The following is a 14,528-nucleotide window of genomic DNA, read 5'->3' on the forward strand; positions in this document are numbered from 1 at the left end:
CGACCTTCCTCGGAGGAAGGACTGCAGTGTTTATGCTGGGACTGCAGAGCTGGCCCTGGGCATGGCAGGTTGTCCTCCCAGGGGGCCAAGGTCCCTTGGTGCTGCTGTGCTGCTCCAGCATGGGAGCCCCTCAGCCCAGCTCCGCTTGGACAGGGCACCCCTAGGCAGACGTGCTCCTCACCCTGCTCCCTCCGCTCTGGCCCAACACCCTACTCCTCCACTTACTCCCTCGTGCTGACTCTTCTCCAGCTGACTCTTCATGTCAAAGCCCTCCCAGACCCCGCAAGCAGCAAAGCACCTCCAGGGCTCTGGGCAGATGAGATCCAGCATACGCTTGGCGCTGAAGCTCTGGGGCAGAAGTGCAGGCTCAAGCCCCCCAGGTCACACCCTAAAACTCATGTGCACAGGACTCAGCAGGGACCAGGCTGTCGGGGCTCCTCAGCAGAGCAGGGACACTCCCTTCTCCGTGCTCCTCCTGCACAGCAGGAACCCAGAGCTCCCCCTACGACCTTTGCAGCCACAGGACGGGACACCTACTGAGCCCTGACAAAGTGTCACCGTCTTGACGAGTACCACCATTTTGGGGAAGATTGCCCACTCCGCAGTGGCCCTCCACACTGCCCCTCCAGAGACTGTGCGAATCCTTCCCCTGCCCTCTCTTTCCATGGGTGCTCCAGCCTGGCCCCCTGGGGAGGGGATCCGCAGGACAGGGGTGGGAAAGGGACTTGCAGAGGGTAGAGCAACCCAGTGAAACTGGAGGCTGGGAAAAGAAGCAGGGGCATGCAGGGCCAGAGTGGTGCGGGGTGCCCCAGGGCCACTTGGGGCTACCTGGCTCCTACGTGGTAGGACATGCCGGGTTCCCTATGGCCCCCAAACCCATGGAGGGCTGGAGTGTTATTGTGGCCCAGGGCACCCTCCGTATCCTTCCCTCTTAGGGGCCCCCACTGAAATCCATGCTGGCCCTCGGTGTGCACACATGGGCATACATGCACATGGAGCCAACGCTAACCACAGAGCAAAGAGACTCTTCATCATGTCCGGGGGAAAAGACACTCTGCAGCTCAGCTCCTGCTCTCGCACTACTCGGGGGCTCCCTGAACAACATGAGGTTTCAAAACTCAGTTCAACTCTGGATTTCCATGTTCAAATTTTAGTTCATCAATGCTCGTTGAGCTGCTTCTTAAGCAAACTGCGTTCTCTGTCGCCTTCTGCCTGTGAGAGAGACTGGGAAATATGGACGAAGGTTAACAACATGTTCATGGTTTGTGTGTGCCTGTGGGAGACTCTGCTGCTGCTGCTGCAGCACCTCTGTGCCCGTTTCCGGGGAAAGCCAGCCCAGACGATTCCTGAGAAGCCTTCTTGCAGCCAACCACAAAAGACCTGGCGGGATTTAAACCCCCTCCTTCCCGTTCTGCCCTGGCCCTGCCTGTGTTTCAAGCACTGTGCCCTTTTCCAGCTCTCTGGTGCTGCAGAAATAGGTGGCTGTGTCTGCAGCTGACGGCGAGAGCACTTCCAGGGACAGCTGGGTCCTGGAGGGGTCCGCAGAGCTGGTGACTCGGGTCTGGAAGGCTGAAGCAATGTGCTGGAGTCCCGTGAAAGGATACTGCTACACTATATGCTGCAGCTCTCTGCCAGGAGTCTGACGGATCCAGTCCCAAGCGTAGCTGCTGTCGCTGATGGGTACACCAGAGATGTGGCAGGTAAGCGTGAGAGACTCTGAGACCTTCCCTGCCGTGGGGCCAGGGGCCTCTGTCTGCACCTGAGAAAGGGCACCTGCAACCCCGGGAGACAAGGATGAACAGGGAGTGATAGCTCAGGCTGACGTACTTGGGAAATCTGGAACAGGGCCATCAAGATGACGAAGGGACTGGAGCATCTCGCTGATAAAAAAGGCTGTGAGAGCTGGGACAGTTTACCGTGGAGAAACGAAGGCTCATGGGGGGATCTCATTAAGGTACAGAAATACCTGAAGGGAAGGTGTAAAGAAGACCGGGTGCCGCTGAACATCAGAAAACACTTTTTCAGTGTGAGGGTGAGTGAGCACTGGCGCAGGTTGCCCAGGCAGCTAGGGAAGTCTCCATACCTGCAGATATTCAAAAGCTGCCTGGACATGGCCCTGGGCAACTGGCTCCAGGTGGCCCCGCTTGAGCAGGGCCATTGCACCAGGTGACCTCTGGAGGGCCCTTCCAACCTCAACCATTCTGGGAAAACAGGGCCGCAAGAGCATGCTGAGTTCTCCTTTGTAGCACCCTCATATTCCTCCACCACCCCTGTCCACTTAGATGGGACGGGCAATGACCTCGTGCACACGTGGTCCCACATGGCCAGACTGGCTCCTGCTCACCTCTCCCCAGCTCCTCGCTGCTCACACACCTGCTCTGCTCTGGTTTCACACATCTCTGGACCTGTGACACCACCCAACCATGACCCCAGTCCCAGCTCTGTTCCCCAGGCACAGCCAGGTCACCATCTCGGCACAGAGATGGGCTGTGACACCCATGTACTGGGTGTCCACTGCAAGGTTTTGGTAGCAGGGTGCTGCAGGGATGGCCTCTATGATGAGGCCAGGGACTGTCTCATGCCTGACACAGCCTCATGCTCCAGCCAGCTTGGCAGCAGACCCGCCACAGGACAAGGCTAAGCCCACCAGCAAAGCTCATGGTGCCTAAGGCACAACATACGTGGGAGGAGTCAAAACAGGGTGCAGCAGTGTGAGAAGTGAGGAAAGAAAGTGGAATCATCACCTCAATTTATGCAATCTTTATGCCCATGTGCCAATTGCCCCAACGCCCATCGCCCATCGCCTCAAGTTACAGGATGCATGAAAGGATGTGCTAAGTTCCTCTGTGGGAACCTCCAACTCCTCCTCTGACCCTGTCTAATTAGCAAGGATGGGCAATGACACCACGCACAGGGTGTTACACATGGCCGGAGCAGCTCCTGCTCACCTCTCCCCACCTCCTCTCTGCCCGTACATCCGCTCTGCTCAGGTTTCCCACATCTCTGGACCACTGACAGCACCCAGCCATGAGGAGACTCCCCCTCTCTCTGACCCCAGGCACAGCCACTCACTGACTCGCCCCTGAGATGGGCTGTGACCCCCGTGAACACGCAGGAGGAGCGAGCAGGAGGGGAGGAAGCTGATGCTGTTGGGGCACGCGCTGCGTGTCTCTCACTGTGGTCCCTGCAGGGTGCAGTCATAGGGCGCACTGTCCCCCAGCTCCAGCCCCGGGATGATCAGGGTCCCAGAGCTCTTGGCAGCCTGGCAGGAAAACCTCTGGCGGGCAGAAGGGGCTGGGTGGCTGTAGGGGCCTCCCTGGCCCTTGCTCTGCAGCAAGTACTGCAGGGGTCCACTGGGACGCTGACGGTACCAGGCCACGTAAATATAGGAGGCGTTGGAGCTGTAAGTGCATCGCAAGGTGCCGGTATTCCCTGCTCGCCACCGCACCGCAGACCTCGTCGCTCGGATCTCATCACCCTGAAATGCACCTGAAACAAAAGCAGGGCTGTTCACCCACCACTCTGCTCTCACTGGTGCAAGGTGGCTCACAAGGGGGTCAATGGAAGCAGGCAACGCTGTTGCCAAAGGCCAAGCTTTTTTCGGGCCCCAGGGTCGAAGGGGACCAAGGGAAGGCAGAGAGGGGCTGCAGGCAGGCAGAGCGGCCAGGCTGCTTGGGTGACAGAAAGACAGTGAAGCATCTACACAGAATGAAATAGTGCATGTGGGACTCAGGAGGTGGAAACTGGCAGTGCCGGGAAAGGAGCTCTTGCAGAAAGGCCAGGACCACCAGCGGGGCGCAGTGACGGCCCCTCTCTCCCTGGGAATAGTCCTGAGCTGCCCCAGCACTCACCGGCTCCAAGTTGAGCCCATGAACGAAGATGATGGCGCCCATGTGTGAACATATTTAAGAGAGCTCAAAACAGTGCCCAGCAGCGTGAGAAGCAAGGAAAGAAATGTGAGAAACAACCCTGCAGACACCAAGGCCAGTGAAGAAGCAGGGGGAGGAGGTGCTCCAGGTGCCACAGCACAGATTCCCCTGCAGCCTGTGGAAGAGACCAGGGCAGAGCAGGTATTTCCCTGCAGCCTGGGCAGGATCCCACGGCACAGCACGTCAGTATGCCCTGACGGAAACTGGGGTCTGTGGAGAGCCCACGCTGGAGGAGGTTTATCCTGAAGGACTGCAGCCCTTGAGAAGGAACCACCCTGGAGCCATTTGTGAAGGACTGCAGACCGGGGGAGGGAGGAAGGAAGAGTAGAGATGAAGTGTTATGAACTGACCCCATTCCCCATTCCCCATGGGCCACTCAGGGAGAGGAGGTAGAGGAATTGCAAATGAAGGTATGAAGCACGGGAGGAAGGGGAGGGGTCTGGGGGGAACGTGGTTTTAGGTTTTGATTCTCACAATCCTACTCGATTTTAATAGGGAATGAATTAAAATTCCTGCACTGTGCAGGAAAGGCCAGGAACTCCTGTGGTGCACAGTGATGGCCCCTCACTGCCTGGGAAGAGCTCTGAGGCCCCCCTGGCCCAGCACTCTCCTGCCCAGCACCTCGCTCACCCTGTGCTGGGCCCCAGCAGGTTTGTGTTAAAGCTCAGCTGGATTTCCTGCCTCCGTGGGAACAGCACAGAAGTAGCGGGCAGAGTCCCGGGGGTGCAGGGCACGCAGGGACAGAGATGACTCGGACCGGGAATTGTCCCGGGACACCGTGGCTCGACCCTCCACGGCTGCCCCGTACTGCTTTGCAGAACCCTCGGAGCTGATGAAGGACACCCGCTCGAGTCTGCCATCGGCTGCCTGACGGTACCACAGAACGGCAGAAACTCCGAAGTCGAAGCCGGACGCCCGGCAGGAGAGGAGCACGGAGTCCCCCGGCGCTCGCAGCCCTCCGCCGGCCTCCACCACGCTCCGCTGCGCCCACACCCCTGCGGACGGAGAGCGCAGGCAGCCGGGCAGGGCTTGCCCGCGGCCCGAGGCCGTTCCCCCGCCGCCCCGGCGCCCCCCGCCCCGGCACAGCGACCGCCGCCGCCCCCCTCTCTCCCGGCAAAGCCCCGCGCCCGGGCCAATGCCCCGCCTGCCCTCCGCGGGCTGAGCCGCGCCTGCTCCCGGCGCTCCGGCCCGGCCCGCGCCCCGAAGGCCTCCCGCCCCCGCCGCCCTCGCCTCCGGCCCCCTCCCGCCCCCTCTCCCTCTCCCTCGCCCCCCGCTCCCCGCTGCCCCGCGAAGGAAGCCGAGCGCCCGGCGACAGCGCGCCCGGCGCGGGAGCAGCCGCAGCCCCGGGGCCCCGGGGCCCCGGGCCGGGCAGGGCCGCCCGCGGGCAGCCCCAGCCCCGGGCCCAGCCCCGCGCTCGCTGCCCTCCCCGCCCGGCTCTCACCTGCCGGCCCCGCGGCCAAGGACAAGGCCAGGAGCCACGGCCCCAGCCCGGGCGCCATCGTGCCCTGCCGCGCCGGGGCGGCCGGGGCCGAAGGGCCCGCAGGGACCCGCAGAGGAGCCGAGCGGAGCCGCGCCCGGGCCCGCTCCTGCCCGCCCCGCCGGCTCGGCCCCTCGCCGGGGCAGCGCCGACGCCTCTGCCCGCCCCCGACGCGCCCGCCCCGGCCCGGCCCGGCCCCCCGGTGCCGCGGCCCCTGAGGGGGAGCAGAAGGGGGGCGCGGGGAGGGACGCGGGGCCGGGCCGGGGGCAGCGGGGGAGCGCGGCGCCCCGGCAGACGAAGGCTCCTGGCCCGGCGCTCCCAGCGCGGCTCCGGCGCTGCCCGCCCTGTCGCCCTGCCGAGCCCTGCGGAAGGCGCTCGGCGCCTCGGCCGGGCGCTGCTGGCGTGGAAGCGAGCCCCCGCCCCTCCCCCTTGCCCCCCACTCCCTTTTGCACCGCAGAGCTCCCCCTTCCCGCCCACCACCGCACCCTCACAAGCCTCAGGTCGTCCCTCCCATTTCTTGCAGCCTCTTCTTTCCCAGGCTGAACACTGGACACGCAGCCGGTCCCCACGTTTAGTGACCAAGGGCATGAAGTCCAGCTTGAAGCTGGTGTAGAGCAACGTACCCCAGGAGCCAATATTGGGTCCAGCCGTGTTTAATGTCTTCATCCATGATTTGGACGATGGAATAAAGAGCACCCCCCGAAAACTTCTTTTTGGGAGGAGGGGCAGCTACACCAGCGGGCTGTGCTGCCATCCAGAGGGACCTCGACAGGCTGGAGAACTGGGCTGATGGAAACTCGTGCAGTTCAACAAGGTGCACTGGTTTTCGCTGGGACAGAGTTAATTTTCCTCCTAGTAGCTCGTACGGTGCGGTGTTTTGTGTTTGTGAGCAAAAGAGTGTTGATGACATGGGGATGTTTAACCTCTTGCTGAACAGCGCTTACACTGCTTCAAGGCCTTTTCTGTGTCTCACGCTGCCTCCCCAGCGATTACCTGGGGGTGGGCAATAAGGTGGGAGGGGACACAGCCGGGACAGCTGTCCCCAAGTGACAAAGGAGTGTTCCACACCATATGACATAGTGCCCAGCAATAAAACTCAGGGAAAGAAGGAGGCAAGGGATTCGTTTGGAGTTACGGCGTTTGTCTTCCCAAGGAACCGTTCTGCGTGAGGCAGCCCTGCTTTCCTGAAAATGCCTGAACGCCTGCCTGCAGGCGGGAAGTCGGGAATGTGTTCCTTATTTTGATTGGCTTGTGCGCGCAGCTTTTTCTTCACCTGTTAAACTCTCTTGATCTCAACCCATGAGTTTTCTCTCTTTTACTCTTCTGATTCTCTCCCCCATCCTGCTGAGGGGGCAGTGAGGGAGCGCCTGTGTGGTGCTGAGCTGCCTGAGGGGTTAACCCACAGCAGAAGGGAAAGGACCTCGCACCTGGGAGGAACAATCCCACGTACCAGTACGCGCTGGGGGCCACAAGGCCCTCAGGCTCCTGGTGGAAACCAAGTCGAACATGACCAGTAATGTGACCTTGTGGCTCTATTGGGTTTACGTGGCAAGGTTTTGGAAGTAGCGTGGGCTGCACGAGTGGCCACTGTGAGAGGAGACCAGGGCTGCCCCCATGTCGGACACAGCTGATTCCGGCCAGCTCCAAAAAGGACCCACCACTGGCCAAAGCTGAGCCAATCAGCTAAGCCCATGGCACCTCTGTGAGAACATGTTTACAACAAGGTAAAAAATGCTGCACAACGGCTGCGAGAGAGAAAAGTAAGAAAAACTGTGAGATGGAAAGTCCCTGCAGACACCAAAGTCACTGAACAAGGAGGAGGTGCTCCAGGTGCCAGAGCAGAGATTGCCCTGCAGCCTGTGGAGAAGACCATGGTGAAACAGGTTGTCCCCCTGCCGCCCATGGAAGCCTACGTCAGAGCAGATATCCACACTGCAGCCCGTGGAGGACCCCATGTTGCAGCAGTCAGATGTGCCCTGAAGGAGGCTGGTGCACATAGAGAGCCCAGGCAGGAGCAGGTTTTCAGGCAGGAACTGCGACCCATTGGGAGGCCCATGCTGGAGCAGTCTGTTCCTGAAGGACCGTACTCTGGGGAGAGGCCCCACACTGGAGCAGTTCACGAAGGACTGTATAGTGTTGGAGGGACCCCAGACCAGGGCAGGGGATAGGCGTGAGGAGAAAGGAGTGGCAGGGACAAAGTGTTATGAACTGACCACTTCCCCCCTTCCCCATCTCCCTGCGCTGCTTGGGGCGGGGAGGAGGTGGAAAAGTTGGGAATGAAGGAGTGAAGTTGAGCCTGGGAAGAAGGAGGAATGGGGGACGATTTCTTACTTCTGTTGTTGTTTCTCATTACCCTACTCTATTTTGGATTGGCAATGCATTAATTTCCGCCAAGTCTCTTTTCCTGTGATTTGTAAGCCATCTACCTGCCTTTATTTTGACTCATGAATTTTTAATCTTCTTTTCTCCCCCTGCTCCAGTGTGGAAGGGGAGTGAGAGAGCGGCTTGGTGGGCATCTGGCAGCCCCCCAAGGTTAACACCCCAGAGTGGCCAACGCAGCTAATGGTATCCTGGGCGGCACCAGGAGGAGTGTTGCCAGAAGGTCAAGGGAGGTGATCCTTCCCACCTATTCAGCACCAGTGAGGCCACACCTGGAGTACTGTGTCCAGTTCTGGTCTCCCCTGTACTGGAAAGACATGGACATACTAAGACGAACCAAAGAAGGAGGCTGAGGGGAGACCTTATCGCACTCTACAGCTACCTGAAAGGAGGTTGTAGCGAGGTGGGGGTTGGTCTCTTCTCCCAAGTAACAAGCGATATTACGAGAGGAAATGGCCTCAACTTGCGCCAAGGGAGCTTTAGATTGGACATTAGGAAAAATTTTTTTCCTGAAAGAGTGGTCAAGCATTGGAACAGGCTGCCCAGGGAAGTGGTGGAGTCGCCATCCCTGGAAGTAGTTAAAAGACCTGTAGATGAGGTGCTTAGGGACATGGTTCAGTGGGCATGGTGGTGTTGGTTTGACGGTTGGACTCGATGATCTTAGAGGTCTTTTCCAACCTTAACGATTCTATGATTCAATGATTCTAAGGACCATTCAGATGATTAAGAAATGGTATCATGTCTCCTTTGATGAATAGCCGAATGAGCTGGGACTATTTGCCCTGGAGAAGAGAAGGCTTGGCAGGGGGTGAATCTCACCAATTTACAGAAATGTCTGGGGGGCCCACAGAGACAAGACACACGGTGTGGAAAAGACACCCATGCTAACCCCTCGCCCCACACTCCCCCACTCAGCTCCGCATGGCTCCTCTTTGCCCCCCTCCAGCCCTCGGCTCTCCCCTCCTGGCTCTCCCACACCACCTGGTTCCTGCCAGGCTGCAGGGTTGTCCCTCAGAGACCCCTTCAGGCCAGGCTGCACCGCCTGACCCCTTTCCCCCCGAACATCCAGGGGACAGGGGCAGTGTGGGCTGCCTGAATGCGGAGAGGGGGCACAGCACCAAAATGGTCTCTGTGCCCTGCTCTGCCCTGGCAGTTTGTAACCCAAACTATGTCGATAACACACCCATGTTTTCGCTATTGCTGAACAGTGCTTACACAGCGTCAGGGCCTTCTCTGTTTCTCACGTTGCCACCAGCTGTACAGCTGACCGCCACCGGCCAAAGGGATACTGCATTCCGCATGATGTCCTGCGAAGCAATACATCTGAGGGAGAGAAGGAGGAAAGGGGGATGTTTGGAGTTTGGCATCTGTCTTCCCAAGTGAACATTATGCGTGAGGAAGCCCTGCTTTCCTGGAAATGCCTAAACACCTGCTCGCCGATGGGAAGGAGGATTGTATTCCTTATTTCGCTTGGCTTGCATGTGCAGCTTTTGATTTACTTATTAAACTGTCTTTATCTCAGCACACAAGTCTTCTCTCTTATACCCTTCTGATTCTGTCCCCCATCCCACTGCCGAGGGAGAAAGCAAGTGGTTGTGTGTCCCCTGACGTTAAGGGGACAGACAGGTTATTTTAGGGATCCTTGGCAGAATGATGACAGCATTAAATCATACTTACGATTAAAGCTTTATTTTCTTAACAGGACGTTATGATTAAAAGAGCACAGAATTCATGAGTAAAAACGGCACAGGATTTCTACCGGCAGAATCAATACAGTACAATCTCTAAGACGTGTATTACAGAATTTATAATACCACTTACCTTAATCACCTAGATCCTAAAATAACTTACAATTTCTAAAGATCTGGATCCTCTGCAGATCAGGTCACACCTTATTACATGGTTTGCTGAATCAATATAACAGCCACAATCTAGGCTCAAAGATCCTATAAAAGGATACAAGTTACTCAGCCGATCCTCGGAGGAAGCAGACAACCTTGGAGGCGTCCCTGGCCAGGGGAGGTCACGGGTCTCACTGTCCAGCAGCAGTTCCAGTCCATGTTCCCCCCTTAGGACTTGTAACTGCTCGATTTTATAGACGGTGCTCGGGGTGCTGTTATGCCTCCCTGTCCTCTGACGGGGTCATCAACAACACTTGGTTGGCCGGTGCCTGGGGCCTTTGAGGCCGGCAAGAGAGGGAGTAATCTCCTGGCACCCAGGAACTTTGAGGCCAGTAGGGAGGAGAGGAAGAAATCTGTGTGGTTTGTCTACGTGGTTCACAGGACCTTCAGGGCCTGATGACAACGGGAAAGGGAATGAATTCGTGACCCACTCAGTCAGAGAGAACGGCTGCTTTCCTTCTGAAATGCTGTTCGTTACGCTAACCACACTACCAGGGGTCGGGAGCAGGGGGTACCGGTCACAGTGGGGCTGAGCTGCCTATGGGGGTTCACCACAAGACAATGGAAAGTGCAAAGTCCTGCACCTGGGGAGGAAAAACCCCACGTACCAGTATACACTGGGGGCCGTCCAGCTGGAAAGGTCCTAAGGCCTTTCCTTGGTGGACACCAAGTTGAACATGAGCCAGCAATGGGACCTCGCAGCTCTATTGGGTTTACGTGGCAAGGTTTTGGAAGCAGCGTGCACGAGTGGCCGCTGTGAGAGGAGACCAGGGCTGCCCCCGAGTCGGACACAGCTGATTCCAGCCAGCTCAACAAGGACCCACCGCTGGCCAAAGCTGAGCCAATCGGCTAAGCTGGTGACGCCTCTGTGATAACATACTGACAAAAAAGGTAAAAAATGCTGCACAGCGTTGTCGCGAATGAGTGGTTTGGAGGCCGCTCAAAGAATCACTGTTGACGGTATTAGCAGAAAGTGATTTTAATAGAAATTTATACAAGCGCGACTTAGCAGAGTTCAATGGCAAGGTTCACTCTATCACTTACTACATGGATGAAGCGTACAAAGGAAAAGAGCATGGGAAACTGAGAAGTCCTTGGCTAATGAAAACACTACTTAGCAACAACTAAAACCTGAGCGTGTTATCAACAGTCTTCTCATACTAAATCCAAACCCCAGCACTAGGCCAGCTACTAGCAAGAAAATTACCTCTATCCCAGCCGAAGCCAGGGTATTGTGTTAGAACTGAGTTGGGATGATTTATACAGAGGCCGAGAACGAAAAGGTTAAGGGAGACCCTCCCGCTGAGTCACGAGGTTCAGAGAAGATCCGGCTGGATCTAATCGTAGTCTCAGACTTGGGCAACGGCTTATGTCTGATACAAAAAGGGTAAGGAGGCCCTCCTGTTGAGTCACGAGGTTCAGAGTAGACCCGGCTGGGCCTAGCCCTAGTCCCAGACTTGGGCAACAGTGTATGTCTAAAGATTATATGTTTAGCAGCAGTCTAAGGTTCATTTACAACCTTAAGCTAGATCATAAGATTTTAGCAGACTGTATTTGCTAGCAGGTACTTTCATCAATACACACACACACGGATGCAAAGATGGATAAATATACAAAGATATATCTGTTAAAAATCCCCCTCGAGTTCAGCGAAATACTCACGTAAAATGTCTTGGCATTTCTCAATGGACAAAGGGTTGAGCCTCGAGGAGTATTGCAGCCCAGGTCCTGTGCCAACCGGCGACGGTCCTCCAAATATCACAAATCGAGAGTTTGCAAACTCTGAGGAGCGTTTCACTCAGAGGGAGCTTCTGGGCACAACCCACTGCGGTCCAGGAGAGCTCAAAGGGTCTCACTTAGGACCACCATTTATAGGTGCACAGATGATTGACTTCAGTCATCTCTAAATTTCCATCCTGGCCACAGGCCAAGGCGGTAGTGACTAAAATTCTGAAGGTTTTGGTCTTGTTACAACTGAGCTACAACTCAAATAAGATGGCGCCTGGGACAGGCACTGGGAGTGCGTTCCCAGCCTCAGCCATGCAGAGTTTCCGATATGGTCAAGGAGCGCTCAACCGCCAGACTCAGTACACCAAGGCAGAGGTTTCATGGGAATTTCTGAGATCAACAAGCGGCCCAGGGGAATGGGGGGGAAGATGCACCACCACAAGCATCTGCGAGAGAGAAAAGTAAGAAAAACAGTGAGATAAAAACCCCTGCAGACACCAAGGTCAGTGAAGAAGGAGGGGAAGGACGTGCTCCAGGCGCCAGAGCAGAGATTCTCCTGCAGCCCATGGAGAAGACCATGGTGAAACAGGTTGTCCCCCTGCAGCCCATGGAAGCCTACGTCAGGGCAGATATCCACACTGCAGCCCGTGGAGGACCCCACACCACAGCAGTCAGATGTGCCCTGAAGGAAGCTGGTGCACGTAGAGAGCCCAGGCAGGAGCAGGTTTTCAGGAAGGAACTGCGGCCCTTGAGTGGTCCACGTTGGAGCAGTCTGTTCCTGAAGGACCGTACTCTGGGGAGGGCTCCCACGCTGGAGCAGGCCATGAAGGACTGTACACCATGGGAGGGACCCCACGCCAGAGCAGGGAAAAACCTCTGAGGAGGAAGGAGTGGCAGAGACGTGAAGTGTTACAAACTGACCACAAACCTCCTTCCCCATCTCCCTGTGTGGTTTGGGGTGTGGAGGAGGTAGAAGATTCGGGAACGAAGGAGTGAAGTTGAGCCTGGGAAGAAGGGGGGCGGGGGAGGCTTTGTGGTTGTTTCTCATTATCCTACTCTATTTTTCATTGGAATTACATTCATTTTTCCCAAGTCTGTTTTGCCTGTGATTGGTAAGTGGTCTACCTGTCTTTAGTTGGATTCATGAATTTTTAATTGTATTTCCTCCCAATGTCCCACTGAGGAAGGGGAGTGAGAGAGCTGCTTGGTGGGCATCTGGCAGCCCCCCAAGGTTAACACACCAGAGTGGCCAGCGCAGCTAATGGTATCCTGGGCGGCACCAGCAGGAGTTTTCCCAGCAGGTCGAGGGAGGTGGTCCTTCCCCTCTGTTCGACACCAGTAAAGCTTCACCTGTAGTACTGTGTCCAGTTCTGGCCTCCCCAGTACAAGAGAGACTTGGACGTACTTGGGAGAGTCCAGCAAAGGACCATGAAGATGACGAAGGGGCTGGAGCATCTCTCCTGTAAAAAAGGCTGTGAGAGCTGGGACTGTTTACTCCAGAGAAATGAAAGCTGGTGATGGATCTCATAAATGTACAGAAACACCTGAAAAGAGAGGGCAAAGAAGATGCAGCCAGGCATGAAGTCACGTGAAGCAATAAACCTAGGGGAAAGAAGGAGGAAAGAGGGAATTCGGAGTCACGACTTTTGTCTTTATGTTCTTTATGTTGCTTGGTTTGTGCACGCAGCTTTTGCTTTACTTCTTACACTCTCTTTATCTCAACACACAAGTTTTCTCACTTTTACCCTTCTGATTCTCTCTCCCACCCCACTGCGGGTGACTTAGCAAGCAGCTGTGTGGGGCTCAGCCGCCTACCGGGCTTAGGGACGGTAGGCTGCCCACAACCTTGTCCTCTTCAGTTTTGAATATCTCCAAGAATGGAGACTACACAGCCTCAGGTATTTACACACGCTGACAAATCTACCCACAGGATTTTCTCCTCTGGATGCAGTAGTCCACAGTCTCACCAGTGCTGAGCTCAAGAGCAGCTCATCCCAATGAGCAAGGAGTCAGGTAAAAATGCCAGGAGCCTGCAGGGATAAGCAAGGCTAGGGAAAATGCGGGCCCACTGCTGAATGGGATAGGGGACGTGGTGACACAGGACATGGAAAAGGGCTGAGGTACTGAATGTCTTATTCGCCTCAGTCTTTACGAACAAAACCGTCCTTCAGGACTCCCAGGTCCCAGAGTCCAGGGGGAAAGGCTGGAGCAAGCAAGATGTACCCTTTCACAGCCCATGTCACTCAGCACTTATCTAGTCCATCATGAGTGGCTTTGTCTACAGTGTTTCCAGCGCAGTGGGAAGTCCGGGCTGAGCGCGTAACTCAATTCAGAATACACAACATCCACTCTTTCCTCATCCACCAAGACCCGTTGTCTTATTGTAGAGGGCTTTAAATTTGGTTAAGGACCATTTCCACTTCACAGAGCCATGCTGACTGTCAGTGAGGAAGGAGGGGGAGGAGGTGCTCCAGGAGCCACAACAGAGATTCCCCTGCTGCCCCTGTTAAAGACCACGGTGATGCAGGTTGTTCGTCTGCAGCCCACGGAGGTCCACGGTGGAGCAGATACGAACCTACAGCCCAAGGAGGACCCCACGCCGGACCAAGGGGATGTGACCTGAAGCAAGCTGTCACCCTGTGGAGAGCTCACGCTGGAGCAGGCTCCTGACAGGAACCATGGTCCCGTGGAGAGACGAGCCCACACTGGAAAAGGCTTTCTAGCAGGACCTGTGCTCTGCAGGGGACTCATGCTGGAGCAGTCTCTTCCTGAAGGACTGCACCCCGTGCAAAGGACCCATGCTGGGGGATTTTGTGAAGAACTGCAGCCCACGAGAAGGATCCACACTGGAGAAGTTCATGAAGAACTGTGCCCCATGGCTGGGAGCCCATGCTGGAACAGGCAAAGAGCATGAGGAGGAAGGGGCGGCAGAGACGAAGTGTTATAAACTGACCACAACTCCCATTCCCCGTCCCCCTCTGCCACTCGGGAGGAGGAAGGCAGAGAAGTCGGGAGTGAAGTTGAGCCCGGGAAGAAGGAAAGGGGAAAGGCAAGGTGTTTTTAGATTTGTCCTTATTTCTTATTATCCTACTCTGATTTTGTTGGCTGCAAAGC

The 14,528-nt window shown here is 56.4% G+C and overlaps 1 gene segment (V, D, J or C); it reads right to left on the reverse strand.

Moving 5' to 3' along the window:
• Window positions 1-3,721: 3,721 nt before the first annotated feature.
• Window positions 3,722-5,528, reverse strand: LOC142091630 (Ig heavy chain V region 914-like). The segment is given in 2 exon segments: window positions 3,722-4,924; window positions 5,371-5,528. Coding segments are annotated over 2 exon segments (396 nt in total).
• Between the last annotated feature and the right edge of the window lie 9,000 nt (window positions 5,529-14,528).

This window comes from Calonectris borealis, chromosome 22 (genome assembly GCF_964195595.1).
Source record: "Calonectris borealis chromosome 22, bCalBor7.hap1.2, whole genome shotgun sequence".
In the NCBI taxonomy this organism is placed as follows: Eukaryota; Metazoa; Chordata; class Aves; order Procellariiformes; family Procellariidae; genus Calonectris; species Calonectris borealis.